This window comes from Etheostoma spectabile, chromosome 5 (assembly GCF_008692095.1).
Source record: "Etheostoma spectabile isolate EspeVRDwgs_2016 chromosome 5, UIUC_Espe_1.0, whole genome shotgun sequence".
Lineage (NCBI taxonomy): Eukaryota > Metazoa > Chordata > Actinopteri > Perciformes > Percidae > Etheostoma > Etheostoma spectabile.
Genome location: NC_045737.1, coordinates 33,954,236 through 33,973,417, shown reverse-complemented (window position 1 = coordinate 33,973,417; position 19,182 = coordinate 33,954,236). Strand labels below are relative to the sequence as shown.

The window sequence follows — 19,182 nt, the reverse complement described above, 5'->3', positions numbered from 1 at the left end:
CGTTTTAAAGAGGAGAATGACGTCACTGGTTTGAGATTTGGCATATATTTGGGCATTTTTTGAAGAAATGTAAATTGTATGTGCTTTATATGAGTTATAATGTTTATTATGTTTATTTCTTGCATATAGGAAAACTGTTTTAGACACACAAATGCCTGTGTAGGATTCCTGTGGGTGTAATTTCAATAAATATGACATTATTATGTTGATTATTGGCATAAGTAAATGTCATGAGGGCAAAAGTATCAGGACTTTTTTTCAAAAAATGTATGTCTTTGTCAACTGTATAAGTTTAGTTTATTTCTTCACATTGTGACTCCCAAGACGTATGAGAAGTGTTTTAGAGAGGAGATTGGCTTAGCTTGTACTGCTCTGTGTGTGATATCAACGCATATCTGTAAGATTCATGTTCCGTTTCATTTGTTTTTTTGTCTTTAAGGCCCTACAACCATTTTTAACATTCAAGTGACCTCACTGCAACCCAAATATTCTAATAACCCAGTTTGTACTGAAAAAAATGATGTTCATGTCTTGACTGTAGACAACAGGGTGGATGTTTTACAAGTTTTTCTATAAAATAAAACCAGGCGGACAATGAACTGTAAAAATGACCTTAGGTCTCAGAGGGTAAACCTCAATCATTTTGTTCACATTGATCAAGGAACATCATACGCTAAAGGTTTTTAGAAAGAAAACCAATTTTTGCACCAAGTGATTTGAACAAAGTAAACTATTGGACAGTTTGTGGTGTTCTTTCCTTCATTTCCACCCTCTCTCCTTTTCCTCTCATCTGTGTACGCTTTTCAAGCAGATTCATAAAGCCCTAAGATACATAAGAGCGCAGATTAAAACATTTTCAACTCGCAAAAACTTTACGCTGCCTGGGTGAATTTATCTGATCGCATCTTTCCATTGAATTTGTATTCGATCACCACCTCGTCTAGTCTCACTTTGCCAGACCTTCCTCCACAGCGTTGCACAAGAGGGTCTCGCAAGTCCACACAGCATTATGGGATGGGAAAAAAAGGTTTATTGTCATTTCCCTAAACCAATCACATTCTTCTTGGGCGGCACCAGAGGTGGGGAGATTAGCCCAAAAAAGCACTCAAGTAAAAGTACTGTTACTTCAGAATAACATGACTCAAGCAAAAGTAAAACTTACTTAAGTTAGAGTGAAAAGAATGCTTGGTGAAAAAACTACTCAAGCACTGAGTAACTGTTGAGTATCGTCTTGTTTATTTTTTCAACGCAAGCATTTAATCAGACATGATGTAGCTGCTGTTTCACACTTTCACTAAGATAAACACGCTTTTGATATGAGGCCAGGGGGGTTCCTCCTCGTCTGTGTCTGCAGAGCCGACGGTTGATTCTGAGAGTCTTGACTGTCCCGCCGCTGAGATCGAGTATGGTCACGTGACGAGACTGCACAACTATGTTTGATTGGTGAAACACAGTCACGTGGTAGAGCGTTTAGCGGAAGTCTCTCTCTCTCTCTGTCAAATTAAAACATTAAAATGAGGCGTACGCAGGGGGGATAAAAACAATGACGCATAGAATACCAAAGAGGTAAAAAGAAAAATAACAAGCTCAATGTAGTCTAATGTAGCGGAGTAAGACAGTTTCTTCTTTACAAATCTACTCAAGTAAAAGTAAAAAGTGATTTAAAACTACTCCTAGAAGTAAAACATTTACAAAAACGTACTCAAGTAAATGTAACTCGTGACTACCCACCTCTGGGCAGCACTAAGCGCCAGACGCAGTAATGGAGCTGCTGCAAAATAGCCTCTTATAAAACTTGTTTTAATGGAACAAGTGCATGTTCAAAAGTTGTTTTAGAGTTATAAAACTCAGATTGGATAAATAGTCAAGCTAGCCTAGTCTGGATTTAAATAAAACAATATCAATCAATAAATCAACTGGAGTTCAGAACACAAAGAAAGCAGAAGGTGACGGATATCCGGCCAAATATAAGGGACATCTGGCAGATCTTGAGGCGGCACTGGAGCAATCCCCTAAATTGATCGTTGTCGACAACACCAACAACAAAAACACGTCTAAATTTTGCCTCGAAATCGGTCTGAACACATAGTAAAGATGGCACACGGGTGGCATCTTTTAAGACATTTTTTATCATAAGTCAATTATTAAGCAGCCTAGCTAGTTTTCTGGAAAGTTTGATCAAAGTCCAGCAAGTTTAAATTTTTCTGTTTTCTCTCAATGATTTTCTGAAAGTGACCATTTCAAGTAAATCTTTAAACTGTGTGTCGGTCAAGTTTGTGCAGTGCGGTGGTACAATATGTAATCAAGTCCAAGCTCCAATGGCCTACAACATTAATATAAAAAGCATGCACGTTCAGTTATTGCATTAAAAGACTGTTACATTAACAAAGGAGCATTCCAAATAGAAGCTGTAGCAATGTAAATCAATCTAACGGCTGAGATATTAGATCAGGAGCGTAACCAGAGGATGGGGCATGGTGAGAGCAGCATGAAATTAGATTTCAGGGAGGCAGCACCAGTGAAAGTGACTGGCTTCAGTCAGAATCTCTTCGTAGAAGTGAACAATATGAGGAACATTCACCTCATAGGACATCTTTTTGAGGTTTTTGTTTCATGGGCTGTCACGAGGAAAGTCGGCTGTCGAGAAAAAAAGGAGGAAGGGCAGAAAAATCTCTCTTTGAATGAGGTCTGATCTCATTGACATGAAAACATGGCTTTTTCAGTGTCTGAGCTAATCCAAAAACCACACATTTATGAGTTTAACTAAGATTTTATGAAAGCTCTATGTCTATAATATCCTGCAAGTTAGTTATGGTTATAAATATATATAGGTAGTTATAATTGTAAAATATAAAATAGTTAAATATCTAAAAACACCGGAAAACATAACATTAGCCACCTGCATATCAAAGTGAGATTATTGAGTTAGCAAGCTCAGGTTTTCCGGTTTTCCAAAGCTGGCTCACTGAAACCGGGGTTGATCACCATTCTTACCGGAGTAAATCACCATGGTAACATATATTTATGGCACAGGTAACATGCCCCAGGGTTAGATTTTTAAAACAGAGCTTCTAAATAATGAAATAGAGCTGTATTTTAATTGTGCAAAGATTGTTTTATTTATGTCAGTTGCGATGCTGTTACATTCCTTTTCCTGCACTGCAGCTAAGAATAACTAAGAATAAATAATGTGGCGACTTTGACATGATATTTTTACATATATAAAAAACTATACCAACCTGTGTCTTGGCAGCAAAAACAGTCTGACGTTACTTTTAACTTTTTTTATGTGCATCACACATTCATTATGGTTGATTCATTGTCAAACGCAAAAGCAAAATATACTCACTTTATGTACAATAATAATATTTCCCACACTTTTGTTTAGCCTTTGGCTTACTTTAATATTTTGAAATTAGTTGTAGTGTTTCCACAGCTTCTATTCTCTAGTTATGTGATGAATGTGGATTTTGTTGAATATCACTTTTTGCTATCGCTATGTAACTCAATATTCCCACAGGTATGGCATGCACTGTTTAATTTCATTTCATATTACAACAAGTAGAATTCATGGTTGTGATGTCTGCTTCTTTCACATGAACACACTCGTAGCTGGATTAGAAAGCCCTGAGTTACAGCTACTTTATAACCAGCTTCGACCAGTTATCCAGGACAGACGATGTTAGGCTCACTGAAGCCGAGCTCACTCTCTCTAAGAGTCCTCCCATCGATATCGGGATTTGAGACTAGACATTAGATATTGGATAAGGTAATGTGGCTTGAGTTTAGTCTTTTCCTGGTTTCAAAGGCTGCATTACAGTAAAGTGATGTCATTTTTGAACATACCAGCCTTTCTAGCTGTTGTTTTACTTGCCTTTAACCACTTAGTCATTACATTTAGTCCCCAGGACTGAGCTCAGCATCATGGGGGATCGGGATTTCTGTTCTGCCGCCCCTCGTCTCCCTGATCATCTGAGGGCACCTTAGCCCACTGTTAGTTTTAAAAAGGACATTTCTTTTTAGCAAGATCTTTGACTTTTAATTTTTAGTCTCCTGTTTTTATGCTTTTATTTGTCTTTTATACAGATGCTTTTACCCTATAGCCCTTTGACATTTGTTTTGAATGTAAAGTGTGTTATAAATAAAATGTATTATTATTATTATTATTATAACTGGTGATCATCACAAATCTCATTGTAGAACAACCAAGTCGACCCTAAAATATCGTCGCAATAACAATATCAATGTGATGGTTGGAAGAAGACCATCTTTGACAGCTCTGTGGAAGAGGGTCTGGCAAGTCAGCACAGCATTCTGGGATGTGAGAAAAACTTGCTCTGCTTTATTGGCATTTAGTCAAACCAATCACAATCATCTTGGGAGACGGAGCTGCTGTGTGATTGCCTTGAGGAGGATCTTGTTTTTGTTTAAGTTCAAAAGTTGTTTTAGTTGTTGCAACAGAAACTCTGATTGGACAGATAGTCTAGCTAGCGGTCTGGATTTACCCTGCAGAGATCTGAGGACCAGGTAACCATAGTCCTCAGATTGGACAGATAGTCTAGCTAGCGGTCTGGATTTACCCTGCAGAGATCTGAGGACCAGTTAACCATAGTCCTCAGAAATCCACCTGAGATTAAAATTACAACAAAGAAAGCGGAAGGTGACGGAAAAAGAGTAAAATTCTCCAGAAAATTCTGGCGGCAATGGAGCGATCCTGAAAGTGAAAACGTTGTGGATAAAGACAATGAGAACATTGTGATATCTGATTTTCTCCATATTGCCTAGCCCTATTTGGTGGTTCTGGCTCCTGGTTTAGCTTACTGCAGCCAAAGATCAATGCAGTGGCGTAAACAAGCAATATAATATAATATTTATCTCAATATAATTATGTTATTTTTGGTCACATAGGAGAAATATGTAAACACGTATTGTAGCTTGGTCATATAACCTCTTTATGGTTGTCCCATGTCAACGACAGATATTGACAGTCTGTTAATTAATTGGAAGCCTATTGCCAACATTTATGAAGTGAACTGCTTTCACACCCACAGGCGAGGCAAACCGTATCGAGTTTTGTTTATTATGTCAGGAGCCATTAATTTGCTGCCAGCTTTATATTGAATATGTTATCAGAAACCTGGCAAGCGAGTGAGAGCGAAACAAAATGAGCCAATTTAATACTGTTGGCAGGAGGAGTCAGATTTCACTGCTCGCTGGGCTTTTGTCTGACTTGGAATCTCTAAAATGAATTTGTGCGACCTGATTCTCCCGAGGTGTTTGCACCTGTACCTTAATTTTATCTACAGTGCTTTCATTAGTGCTCCATGATGCAGAACTGCAATAGGCGTTGGATAATTTTCTGTTTTCTGACAAGGGAGCTCATTGTCTAATAACACGCTCTGTGTCCCAAGTCAAACGCGTTTCAGTTATGAATAACAACCTTGATTTCAGCGCTGCAATCATGTAAACATTCCTTTCATTTTATTCTGAGGTAAAGGTCTACTAAGGTTAGATAAAGTTATTTGGCAGCTATATGTTTCACTGAAAATATCTATTTACTCCACAAATGAAGAAATTGTGCGATAGATCCAACAAAATAAAGTCCTTTTTATGAGTGAACCCAACAGTAAAGCATACTATTGACAGTGAAGCTGTTTCCTTTTATAAATCATAGTGATCTACAATTCATTAAACTTCATTAAAACAACTTCTGCAAAGTTTGGACTTACTGTACGTGCCTAGTTGAAATACCCCATGTTCCTGTGGGATAGGGTTCGCCTGAAGACAAAAACAAGGGGAAAAGATGTCACAAAAAAATAGACCTCAGACTATATAGGGGAATTTGTGGGAATCCGTTGACATCATCTATCTTCACTGGACTCTGTGTCTGTTCCTGTTCAGCACTTGTGTTGCAAAATGCTAATGGATGTCAACAAGGATTTAAAAGTGAACCTGCAGCACTTGTTCCCAGCTTCCACAACGACCTCCTACTTCAAAACATAAAGGTTTCCCTTTTAGTTGCAACACCTCTTCTGTCTCTTTCTCTCTGGGAGCAGAGCAAGCACAAAAATATTAATGCTGACTGTTATGGTCATTGTACTGTGCAAAGCAATCTGCTGCAGGCCTGGAGAAAGCAGAAACAAACATAGAGACTGTTTGTGTTTCTGTGTATGTCTATGTGGATCATGGTGGCATAAATCTGTTTGGGGGCCCTGGGGCAATTACATGCTGCAGGGGGTGGTGTGCTACCCCCCTCGCACTATGTGCAACGTGGGCGCACCAGAGATCAGACAGTTCTCTGTAACAATAGTTTGTGATTAGGTGAAGTGGTAGAACAGTGATTAAACACAACATACTGCATTACTTATGCATCATCTGAGCACAATATCAACAGCCATAATCAAAATCGTAATTAAGCTCTTTAAGCTAGACTTTGACACGGAGCTACAGCATTAGGTAATTTCACACCAGAAATTGTCAGAGAAAAATATGTGCTTTTGGTGCACTAGCTCATTCGGCTCCTGAAGCTAACGGGCAAACATGCAAGCCAGCCGGGAACATGCTACCGCCAGTCAGTCACAATAGCTCCAAATGAACAAATGTAATGAACAAAGCTCTCTGGGCTTATTTCCATTTTTTCTGTACTGGGCACGAACGGGGATAAAAGCTCAGTCGGCGAGCTCATTAGATCACGCCACTGCTGTACAACGTGTTCATGCGGTTTATTCGAAAGATGTATTTGTGTCATTGACTCAGCTGTCTCCTAAAATGTCCAAAAACATTCCTTTTTTTGTGCAGCACTTTATACTCCAACAGAGGAGGTTAAATAAAAGTGGATAGTCCTAATAAGCCACAGTAATAGCTTCCTCCATTTTGGACTCTGACATCAGTGGGAGAGAGAAAGAGAGCAGACAGGTTGCAGAGAACACAGGATGCATAAAAAGAGGAGGCAGGGGAGGAGGAAGAAAGGACAGATGAGGGAGGAGGAGCTTTAATGTGCTTTGCTTTTTCTTTTTTTTGCATGAATGGAATCAATCGGGAGGTCTGGTGTGTGAGGCGGTGACGAGTATTCAGGGAAATTGTGACCATGTGTGGCTCCCAAAAGATGGTACGTGAGTGGGAGAAAATCCTCACACCAACCACCCTCCACTCAGAGGGTCAGAGTGCTTTGGTGTCAACCACAGGAGCCAGAGCTCCTCCTACTGGCACGTTTGGGCTTTGCAGTACTACACGTGTGAAATCTAATGTCAGGTCCAAGACAACAACAGCACTGCACAAAGCATGGAGTACATGCCCACGTGTAACAGTGAATAAGCTGTAAGGTAGTGTATATGAACTGTAAAACAATTGGAAACTAATTCACATGCATCTAAATAGACATGTGAGATTAAGATGTACATTTGAATGATGTAAAGGAAATTAGAAAACAATAAAATGCAGTAGATAAAAGACAAAAACAAAACCTTTTAAAGGCCTTGAGAGTTATTCTGTCAATCAGCTTTTTGTTGTGAGTGATTTCTGTTCATATTTAACTTTTTTGATTTGACTTCAGTGCACTGATCGAGATTTAGCAACATTTCAATTTGAATCTGAATCTGATGACATTTGGGCATTTGGCTCAGATCAAACAACCCAGTCCTGATGAGGCAGATTAGCTGAGTTTTTAAATGAGTGAATAAATAACACGTGAATATGTTTTTGTTCTTTGTTCTTAATTAGCCTAGTGTCATTATCATCTAATGCCATAGACAAATACTTAACATCTGAAGTGTTCAGGGGTTCCAAAAACAAAATGATAAAATATAGAAAGCCAATAATGGCCGTGAAACATTATGCGTAAAGCCCAGGAAACAGAGGTAGAGCTTTTAAGTTTATCTTAAAGATATCAGCTTTACTCACAGATCCTCCGGCAGGCTGTTCTAATAGCTTGCGGCAAAAGACCTAAAAGCATTTATCTTTTTAGAACAACTAAAAGACTTGTGTGAGAAGACCTGGGGGCTGATTTACCAGATTTGCAACATGCAACCTACAATTGGCAACATAAGATATAACAGACCTGAAGTACTTGCAAAACATTTCACAATTTGCATTTGGCAAATTATGTGCAATATGTGACTTTTATTAAAATGAGATCCTGATTCATACTTTGCAAGCATGTCAGACAAATATGTTCCCCATCATGCAGTGCTATATAACTTGGCCAAATTATTTAAACAGCAATACAAAGTGCTCCTAGTGCTCTCAGTCAACACTCAGGCTGGCAGCAGAGTTCTCAATCAATTGTAACTGAGTTATGACTGTGTAGCCCAGTGCTACTAATACACAGTAGCCTATAAACAGCTTATATATTACAGCTAGACAATGAATGGATATTGGCACAATATTCCTTTAGGAAATACAACCAGATAACTGCTGTGCAGGCTCAAAGGGAATGAGAAAGGTCACTCATATCTCTGGCCAGCCCTTGCTGTGAATAAAGCTGGCTCAATGGCTGTGTCAAGGCTAATCAAAGACAGTCTGGATGGCGGATTGGAGTAGCAATACTCCATTTACACACATAGTGTCAACAATCAGACTGAGGTGCTGTCTGCAACTACTAGAATCAGAAAAAAAGTCAAGGGCGATAGCTGTCGTTAAGACATGAATAGTACATGAACAGATTGAGTCGTTATGAAGGAAAAATTCCCTCAGTCTGTATACAGAAGATTATTTAAGGTTGGGAGTATTCATCTAAGGGTAAACTTATTTCACAGCCTCCTGCTCTTCACTCACCCATAGACTCTGAATCTCTTAATAATTCAGAATATTCTTTTCTTTTATATGATTCTCTCATCTTTCTGTAGCTTTTCAGAAGTTTTAAAGGTTTCTGGTAGCTGATGATGCAAGAAAATGGCAGCTGTGAAAATCCCCACTGGGATTGTGTGTGTGTGCGTGTGTGTGCGTGTGTGCGTGTGTGTGTGTGTGAGACATTCGGTATTGATATAATTGTTATTTGACGTTTAGCAATCACAGGGCGGAAGGGCGATTGAGAGGAACTTGCTTCCTGCTGTTCGCTTTGTCAATCCATTGGTTTTCTTTCCAGCATGACAAATATGCAAATATTTGTCATCCACACTTTTTCTTGGACACAAATACTCTTTTTCAGTAGTATTTGCCAAGACGATGCTGTTACATTTCTCAGCTAAATTGTGTGTGACTTGTCTGCATACATTAACGCTAGTTACAGTTTCTGTTTTTGGTGCTGCCCTGTTGTGCTTCACAGCTCAGTCAATGCAATGAACTGACTTAAACAAACAAATAAGCTCAGCGTAAATTCTTTCAGGAAGACCTCATTTTTAATCAGTGCACTCCTAAATCAATTCAGCTGGTGCTTAACCAATCAAAATCGTACACAAATTGCAAGAGCCAATCACATAGTCCCAACCCTGCTTTTATAAAATCTGTTTGTCCCTGTGCCATTCAGCTGTTGTTGCAGGCAAAGAGTGCAACCCTCCACCCCCCCTCCACCTCCAGTCATCTACTCCAGCTGACCGGTCCGGAGCCTCCTTCGGTCTGGTCTGCGGGCTCCTTCGTCACCCCCACCGGTGTCTAGATTCCATCTGGGGGTCTGATGGCTCTCTACCCCTATATAGATGTATGAAATATTCATATAGCGATGGAGTCTAATCGCCAAGGACTTTGTACGTTTTATTGAGCTGTACAATAAACCTAATTTGCATATCTGCAAACATGTCTCTCCTTATTGAATTCACGTGGGATAGAACAGTAATTATGTTAGGAAAGGGCAACGGGGGGGGCAGCAGCTTCTAGCTCATCCAGTAAGAGCGTGGGCCCCCATGTTGGCTGAGTCCTCCAGCGTGTTTGAATCCCACCTGTGGCCCTTTGCTGCGTGTCCGCCCCCATCTCTCTCCCCCTTTCATGTCTGTCCACTGTCAATAAAGGGAAAAGCCCAGAAAATTAAGCTTTAAAAGAAAAGAGCAACGGGGCTTGCTCCAGGCATCTGTGTGACTATAATTATTCACATAGGAATGTTAGGATCCTGTGGACATCAATAAACATGACACTATTCTCTACAAAACAACGTAGCACTGTTGAATATTCTGTTTGCCCATTTCTACATCCATTCTAGGGCTCGAACCAATATCTATTGAACGTGGCTGTGCAACATTTCTTTTGCGTCAAGCTACACTTTATTTCTATGGTTGACTTTAACGCGCCCGCAAAGCATGCCGGGAAGGCGTCAAAAAGCTGGCTGATGCCCATCTTAATGCAAATTAATCCGTTGAACGTGACCATCCAATAGAAGTAGAGCACAGGGAGGACAGGGGGAAGTCTCTCGGTGGTCCTTTGTTCTAGACGTCCTACTGCAAAAATGCTCAGGGAACTTTAGTTCTGGATCACAAGGCGGTGGTACTCACCAAACTCAAACCCAGGGGGAGAATGCAGTGTGAAAAATGGTCATGCAATTAAGCAAAGTTAAACTACCAGTATTTAACATTTTAAATTTCCTCACAATGCGTAATTTATCCACTCTAAATATTTCATCTTAATGTGCATTTTTGTCTATAGGCTCAAATATATAAACCCCGTGTTGGCTTAAAACCTGAGGTTGCTGGTTCACACAGCAAGAAACAACATCCTAATTTAAATACCCACACAAACACACACACATATCCTCTTCATCCAGAGGGGGGCAACATTGCCTTTTGTCTGTGATGTGCAGTATGTTACCAGAACAGCCCGTGTGGATAACTGGAAATGTGATTTAAACCAGGAAGTCAGCCGCTCTGTCAAGTCCCAGTCGTCACTTCCATTCTTGTCATTTTTCCTTTCAATGTAAAGACAGACAGAAAAAAAAAAGGTCCAGAGTTGGAGCATCTTATACTCATCCTGCAAGAAAGCAAGTGACCAATCACATATTGTTTACTTGATTGTAAAGAATTTTGACATTTGACATGATGAAATCAATATTTAGGCCTAGTTACATCAATTTAATGCAATTGATATACAAAAAAACAGAGCCATTGATTATAATATTATATGTATTAATTGACTGTATACATTTTAAACAGGTCTTCATTGTGATAGGGTGAGTTAGGTTTTAGGGTGAAAGCAGTGGAATACATTGACTTAGATAGATACAGTAGGCTACTTAAGTACCATTTGTCTTGCACTTTACTTGAGTAATTATTTTAACTATATATTTTATACTTCTACTCAATAACATTTCAGGGGGGAGTTTTGTATTGCATTGTATTGTATCAATCCATTCTCCTACTTCTACTCCACTACATTTATTTGACACTTTGGTGTCACAACCTTTATTTTGAAAACACACCGGAAGAGAGCTGTATGCTAAAAGAGTCCACAGCAGTGGCTTGTCCTGAGTGTCTTTTTTATCCAAAACAGGAACTGTTAGTCCACCTATACTTTCTGACAGCGACCGCAGCAGTATCACCTGGAAAGTTACTGTCAAGTAAGCCTCAGTTTCTTTATTTACCCTGACGTAACATCGTGTTAAATCGTAAAAATGTTATCGAAAGCTCCTGTTTTTACTGTCAGTTATACAGTTTATTTGAGTGTTAGGACACCTTTCGTTACTTTGCTTACTGTGTTAAGTGGTTGGTTTCCTCCTCGTTTTCATAGTCTTTGGCGAAGACAAAAACCCAATTAGACAGCTAACGTCATTTAAAGTAACGACGTCGTTTGTGTCATCTCCTTCCAGGCATGGCCGTGTTTGAGAACTGCTCCATGCTCTTTGAGCTGAAAACTTTGCCCTTCAAGGAGAAGACCAAGCTGAAATCAGCAGTAACAGAAAATGGAGGCCACATTTCCTTTGTGGTCAATAAACAGGTCAGATGTTCATGTGACTATTCCCCAGCAGCTAAGGTCTTTAAAAAAAACTAAACATGCTCCTCCAACATGATTAATGTGGGTGCAGCTTGCATGATTATACTGGATTGTCCTAGTCCTAGTGGGACATTTTCATATAGTCTTACAAATCACATCTTGCTTTTTGATTTCTGCCTTGATTTCCCACAGTGCTCTCTGATAGTGACCAGTAGTGTGTCCAACCTGAGCTCCAACAGGCTGCGTAACATTCAAAAATACAACACGCCTGTGGTCGGGGTGGATTATGTGTACAGCTGTCTGGAGAGAGGTCTTCTTCTGCCTGTGGAGGAATACAAGCTGGACATTTCCTCTGCTTTTTCACCTGCTCTTCCTTTCTCCTCGATGATGCAAAGTCCCCTCTCAAAACACGGTATTATCCTTATATAGGCAATAATAGTCTCCATCAAAACACACAGGGGGGCAGATGCTATATGCAACAAATATTGGCAAAAAAAATGTTGCACACAGATTTATTTTTTACCTGCAAAAATAAACTTGTAGTCAGGTCCACGTGAAACATGTAGCATACTGTTGGTTTTAAACCCGCGTAATGTAGCAATGTTTTACTGGAATTTTGTTTATTTCAGGAATCAGGATGGAAATTCAAATTCTTTGTGAAATAAAATAAAATAATACAGTGGTACATGGCATTCTAATGTGGCCCGTTACAAATGAAGAGCATCCATATCAGTCAAATAATTATTGGCGAATGAAAACATTTCTTCGTCTTGATCCAGGAAGTTCAGGTCTTTGTATCATGGCAACATTTCAAAATGCACTTGTTAGTCATCCGTTTTGCCATGATACAAAAAGTGTGGTTGTGTACGTGTCTTGTTTGTTTGAAATAAGTGAACAATTGACCATTTAGCATTATGTAGCGATAGCTATGGTTGGATAGACAAAGACAAATGTGTCAAACTCAAAGTAGACTTAAGTTACCAAAACGGGAAATCACACTTCTGCCAATGCTGCTACAAAACAAAGCTGGAAGAGGACCAGGGCTGGGCAAATGTGAGTTAGATTGGCCTGGGGAGCCTGGCCAGAATATCTTCCATGCTGTGTAAAATATTCAGAAAAACTACAGTACACCCCTAACACTGATGTAAATGTACATGATTGTCCTTCAGCTCTAAAGTTCTGATGTTTAAAAAAGAGTATATAGTGCAGGTTTTCACACTGTTTGTGCAATCAGAGATATGCAGATGTATAATGATAATCTTTCATTTGGTTTATTGTCACACTGCCAGTACAGCCAGTAACAGAGGGCGGACTAACTCAATCTATAGCAGGACTCCACCCAGTTCCAACGCAATGACTCACTCATTTATTTCATGCAGGGCTCACACAAGGTTCAAATGTTTTATCCCCCTACTTTGTTTCCACATCAACGTATGGATATTCTGAAAACACAGTGCACTCAGTCAGCAGGTTTAACTACATAGCAGCCTTTGGGTTAGATAAAGAGTGTGTTTGCTCATCAGGTGTGTTCTTACTTTACTTTGTTACACAGTGAGATTTTTTCATTGGAGCAAAGTCAAACCTGCACCAGTGTTGTGTAACAATCTCTTTGCAAAGTGCATTTGTAATCCATATGTCACCTTGCTTACAGTACTGTGTGTACTTAGGTTTAAATGCATTTATTGCAGAACAAAAAAAGTGAGGTGTGCCGTTCATGTGTGTGTGTTCTGTCTTGTGCATTGTCCAAAGGCCCAGCCAAGCCTGTGGACTCTGTCCACCTAAATCAGAAGGGCGGGTCTCCAGAGAGGAGTGGAAACATCCTGGAAATGTTCAGGTGGGAACAAGAATCATCCTCATGTTAGTCTGGATTTGCACTGTAGTGTGTTTTCTTAACACTGTGGGGTTAGTGATGAATAATGACATTGAGTAAAATCATATTCATTGTACAGATGGTTACAGTTGCATTTTTAAAGGTGTCCTGCCACACACATCCTTTTTGTATTTGCATTTTTGGAAGTGTGTGTGTGTGTGTGTGTGTGTGTGTGTGTGTGTGTGTGTGTGTGTGTGTGTGTGTGTGTGTGTGTGTGTGTGTGTGTGTGTGTGTGTGTGTGTGTGTGTGTGTGTGTGTGTGTGTGTGTGTGAGAAAATGAACTGCTACCTCCTCTGTCAGCTCTAGCCACTGAAAAGAAATAAGAGGAGAAATCAGACCAATTACAAAAGCTGGTCAGTCGGAGGCCATGTTGCCTGAGCTCGGTAAAGGATACTGATTCTTATTGGCTAGCTGTTCAAGCAGCTTAGTTAGTTGAATATCAATTAGAACCGGCACAAATTGAGATGAGTCTTCCTGCAGGCTTTCTATACCACGCTAGAATGGCTTGAAACAAGGTAACCAAGTCAAGTTCTCCATGTTTTGTCTATGGTAGAACTTCAGACATTACCACAAAGTAATGAAATATGTGTGGCAGGGCACCTTTTAAAGCCTAATTCTTCTTAATTTGCCTTCTTCTTGATTTAAAGACATATGATGGATTATAGTACTGCATAGAGTAGCTTTTGCACTCTCACAGGCAGGGCCCGCTTTGCCAATTGAGAATGCAGTCCACCATTAGAGTAATTTTCATACAAAATGTTAAGATATTCCTTCAAATGTCAGTGTTAATATATTATATACTCAAAGATGCAGTTGCACCTCTAGTAGAATAACCCCTGCTCACATACTTTATCACATGGTGGTAGAAACTGGACAACAACACATCACAAGAGTTTTAAAACGAAGTCATTCAGTCACAACTCTTGCAGAAATTGTTTTCCAAATGACATACACAAATTGCACTAATCTTTGCATTTTTTGTTGTCAATTGTTACATTTTACAGAATTTATACTGAAACTGATTTTAATCTTCCAACGTATCCAGAACATTTCCAAGTGGCTAAGTATTCAATCTTTGAAAAGGTAAAGCTGCTTAGTTATGTTTTGCTTCTCCATTACTGCTGCTACAGCACTGCTTCCATTACTAATATTAATAATATACATTTCTCTCAAGATAAACAGCAAGACTTGGTGTGTGCTGGAGCTGCAGAGTTACAGAGGAGAGAAAGGACAGCAGTACCGTGTGGTCAGGTACTGCAAGGATGACATAGGAAACAAGGTATGAAGACCTTTGTACGTTACTGCTTGTACTCATGTGAGCTCACAGATTATTTTATTTTATTGTTAGTAATTTGGTAATATAATCATTTTTGAGCACATGAAAACAAAAGATAAATTCAACCACCAATGTATACAGTGCCTTACACTGTATATCTGTCATATCACTATTTGCTAGTTTTAACATCTTAATTTGCTCTTTGTTTCTGCTGTTTATCTGTGTGGTCTTAATTTGCTGTTTTTAACTTTTTCTTACGTTTTTGTCACTTTTTTCAACCCCTTTTTCAATGTTTGTCACTTTTTTTTTTACATTTAACACTACGTAACACTAAATTATTAACTTTAGTTTTACAGTTATTTTTGGAATTTATTGTCAATAAACCTCAATAAACCAGGAAATTATACCTAATGTTTGAGTTAGAAAAGCAGAAATTAGGAATTATTCAAAATGAAATTAAAGGAATGTATGTTGATGGATAATCAGACTGGAATATGTCAATACTATTTTGAAACCACTTCAATTTTTTTTCTCCAAATGCTATAAAATTGAATAAGACACCCCACAATTGTACAACATGAGGGTTAAGTAGAACAATATCTTGCATGTTGGGAAAAAAACATAAAATCACATGCCTGTGTTCTTTTTGTGTTACCAGAAGGCAGCGGTGAGAGATATGCTGGTGTTTCTGTCCACCTCAGAGGAAGCTCTGGAGGTGTACAAGGCCCTGAGAGAGAAGCTGCAGGCTACTGGTCTGCAGCTGAGGAACAGCACGCCTGCGCAGGCTGGGGACCTGGGCTCCGCCCCCCTCCAACAGGTCCGACACACTCTCTTCAACATTTACACACATTTTACTGTCTTATCTTATCAGTCTTAAGCAAGAAAATAAAATCTGCAGGCAACTATGATAAGTGTATCATACTGTAACTTAGAATGCTTTGCTGTAAGGAATTGTAGTTTTTAGCGTAATTGCATAATTTTATTACAACATTACATGTTTTAAGTAGCTGTATTTTCTTCAAATCTGAGCATACAGTATCAACATGTGGTGGCTATTTTTAAATCAATCTTCTGGCCAAACACTTTTTGAGATGTCTCAAAAAAAAGTAAATTTTAAAATGATTCATGCAAAGTCAATAAATCTTGCCAATATTACACATTAAGATTAATGCTGTTAATTGAACGTGTTATTAATGGCGTTAACGCAAACCCATTTTAACGGTGTCAATTCTTTTATCGGGAGATTCTTCAGGACGTTCTTTTTGGCCTCGCAAACTTTGTAGTTTTTTTCACATGCTGGTGCAACAACTATCAACATAAAAACTATAGCACCACACCAGATCTAGCTAGACCAGGAACAAAACAGCAGGTGCCGCACACACTTGTTTGGGCTTGCGAGCCGGCCAAAGAGTAGTAACGTTACGTTTTGAGTGGATGGTGAGCTTGAGACATTGAAATGGACGCCCATAAGAATTTTAAAAGTTGCCAAATTGTTCCATTGACAATACCAAAGTGTCGTTGTGTTTTGTCGTTGTGAACTGAGCTATCATCACAGCGCGTCTAGTCTGAAATACCACTTGATGGCTAAGCACACAGCTGATGTGAATTCTCCTCCGCCCCTCCTCCGCCCCTCAAGTATTTATTTCACCCTTTTATTGATGGACAGTGTTACATCGTGTGAGAGGATATTTGCTCCAAGTGAGAATGTTACGTGTGAAATTGAACACTACAGTAGGTTATCTGCCAACGTTGTTTTCAATAAAAATCATTTGCACCAAGCAAGCCGATCCCCTTTTCCTTCTTGTTGATGAGAGCATTAAAATGACAAAAAATAATAGGACTAAAAGGAATCAAGGGATATTTAGAATAGATAAAAAGTGTGATATATTGCGAGTTAGCTATGACATTAATGCGATTAATTGCGGTTACATATTTTAATCGTTTGACAGCACTAATTAAGAAATTATATTTAAGGTTAATAACACCACATTACTGTCAGTCAACATAGTAAAAAAAATACAACAATACACATTTATAATAATACTTTACACTGCATAATTGTCTTAGGGTTTACATATCTGTAACTAAATGTGCTTGCTCTTGGGGGAATTACTGGAATTGTTGGGTCTTTGTAAATTATAGAGTGTGCTCTAGACCTACTCTATCTGTAGAGTGTCCTGAGATAACTCTTGTTATGATTTGATACTTGGTATAATATGGAATTGAATTTAACTATATTGACACTGTTGTAGCCTAATAAGCCTCATATCACAAACATTTAAAAGCAACCTATTGTAATATACAGGAATGTAAGAGAGATCCAGGTCTTACAACACACTGCTTTAAAGACTATTCTTGTGTACTAGGTTTACAGTATGTACTGCACACATTTTTTTGTTCTGACTTGACAAAGGTATTTTCGGATTCACAATAGTATCTTATTTAGCATGATTTTGAGCTAGACTTTATGTTGTTATATCTTATGATATCTGATATCTGAGTGACTGCTAATGAGCTGATCAGTTGATTAACATGTGTCTTTTTTTTGACTGGCAGCTGCTGCTGGAGGAGAAGCTGAACACAGGAAGCTTATCCCAGGAAGTGGGCGTATTTGTGGAGCTGCTGTGGACTGAGGCCCTGGGCTGCCTTAGCAACATCCTCAGAGTTCCTATCGATAAGCTCAGCCTCAACGATGTAAGGTTTCTCTCTGTGGACTGTTCTACAAAATCTCAGTCTGCCGTCAAACTCCTAAAATAAGCTGTCCCATTAGTCTGTTGTCTGTTTTTACGTTTCAGGAAGGACAGTCGAATCATGACTCTCATTATGTTACGCTTTGTGCTCCATGCATTGTGTGTGTGCGTGTGTTTGTAGGTAAGCAGGGCGGAGGGATTGCTGCTTCAGGCTCAGAGGAAGCTGAGAGAGGGAAATAATAATGAGGTGGTGTCTCTCCTTACTGAGGTTTACACCCTGCTGCCGCACATACAACCACTGGTTTACCACGTGTCTCCCACTGCCAAGTTCATCTCTCAGAAGCTGGACCTCTGTCAGGTAAGAGAACTTACACACATCCACAGACATAAAGACTATAGAAATAAATATACAAACAAACATGTAGGTTTAATAAGAAGGTTTCATAAGTAGGTTTTGAATCTGGGGCTTGTATTAAACATACTGAAATCAGTCAGTTAGCATGTTAAAAAAACAGATGAATGTGCTGTTGATGGACACTGTTATCCCATGATGATGTCCACAAAGGAACTCAAGAGGATTTATACGTACATTTATTTTATGGTAATTAAAACATCTGTGATGATGAAGTATTATGAAATAATTTGTCTTATTTGGTTTCAAACAATTATAATGTGTAGCTCATTAACACTTTTACAGTTTGACCACAAAATATCAACAGACGAAAACAGTAAATACAAAACGTTTAAATCGTTTGAGCACCCCCATTTGAATTCTGAACTACATGGCACTACCTTACATCCACATTCACAAGACACCACTGTCCCCTGGGAATATCCAAGCTAACGTGAAAACCATCATTTCTTTTTTTTGTCAAGTTAATCAAAGATGTTCTGAATGTGAGCGAGATGACTCTGAGATGCCCCACGCCGTCTTGTCTGGGGAAGTACCGCGCTCTGAGGTGCAGCATTGAGACTGTCCCCCCTGGCACCGCCGAGTTTCAGGCTGTGACCGCTCTGCTGCAGGACAGGTAACGCTTTTATATCTGAGGTCCTGGAGGAAGGCAGTAAACCCATTTTAACAACAACACACACTTCTATTTACAAAACCTGTTGCACATATGTGAATAAATAAATACCATCCATATACATCTATAAATTATATAGTTTTTTCAGATGAGTCTCATCTCATTGCCATGTTTTGATCTGTGCTTTGCAGGAAGGTGCAGGTCCATCAGGTTGTGTGTGTCAGCAGAGGGGTGGAGCTACAGACGTTTAAAAGTGACATTGGGAACATCAAGCCCCTCCTCCATTCCTCCAGCCCCAGCAACTTTGTCGGACTGCTGTCTCGGTGAGATCACACAGACAAATACACATATCTACACACACAATTATATGCAATATATTTATACATTATATCCCATTTTAACTAAGTGATCGTCCTGTAATTCAGTTGTAGCTGTTGTTGGATAATTCCAGGTATTCTCGCAAATTTTCGG

The 19,182-nt window shown here is 39.2% G+C and overlaps 1 protein-coding gene and 1 long non-coding RNA gene across 5 annotated transcripts in view; both read left to right on the top strand.

Annotated features, from left to right (window-relative positions):
• The first annotated feature begins 714 nt into the window (after positions 1-714).
• On the top strand, positions 715-10,389 carry LOC116689838 (uncharacterized). The gene is made up of 3 exons (XR_004332112.1): positions 715-725; positions 7,106-7,112; positions 10,238-10,389. It is a non-coding gene; the product is annotated as an uncharacterized LOC116689838 (long non-coding RNA).
• A 960-nt stretch (positions 10,390-11,349) lies between these two features.
• Positions 11,350-19,182, top strand: part of parp4 (poly (ADP-ribose) polymerase family, member 4) — a 27,665-nt gene continuing 19,832 nt past the window's right edge. For 3 of the 4 annotated variants that reach the window (XM_032516263.1, XM_032516264.1, XM_032516261.1), the window contains exons 1-11: positions 11,350-11,476; positions 11,726-11,853; positions 12,043-12,262; positions 13,600-13,684; positions 14,725-14,803; positions 14,895-14,999; positions 15,655-15,813; positions 17,553-17,690; positions 17,868-18,044; positions 18,563-18,714; positions 18,903-19,034. In XM_032516263.1, the coding sequence (XP_032372154.1) occupies positions 11,353-11,476; positions 11,726-11,853; positions 12,043-12,262; positions 13,600-13,684; positions 14,725-14,803; positions 14,895-14,999; positions 15,655-15,813; positions 17,553-17,690; positions 17,868-18,044; positions 18,563-18,714; positions 18,903-19,034 (1,499 nt within the window). In that variant the 5' untranslated portion in view covers positions 11,350-11,352. The remainder of the gene's footprint in view (positions 11,477-11,725; positions 11,854-12,042; positions 12,263-13,599; positions 13,685-14,724; positions 14,804-14,894; positions 15,000-15,654; positions 15,814-17,552; positions 17,691-17,867; positions 18,045-18,562; positions 18,715-18,902; positions 19,035-19,182) is intronic. The other variant, XM_032516262.1, reaches the window with a different exon arrangement.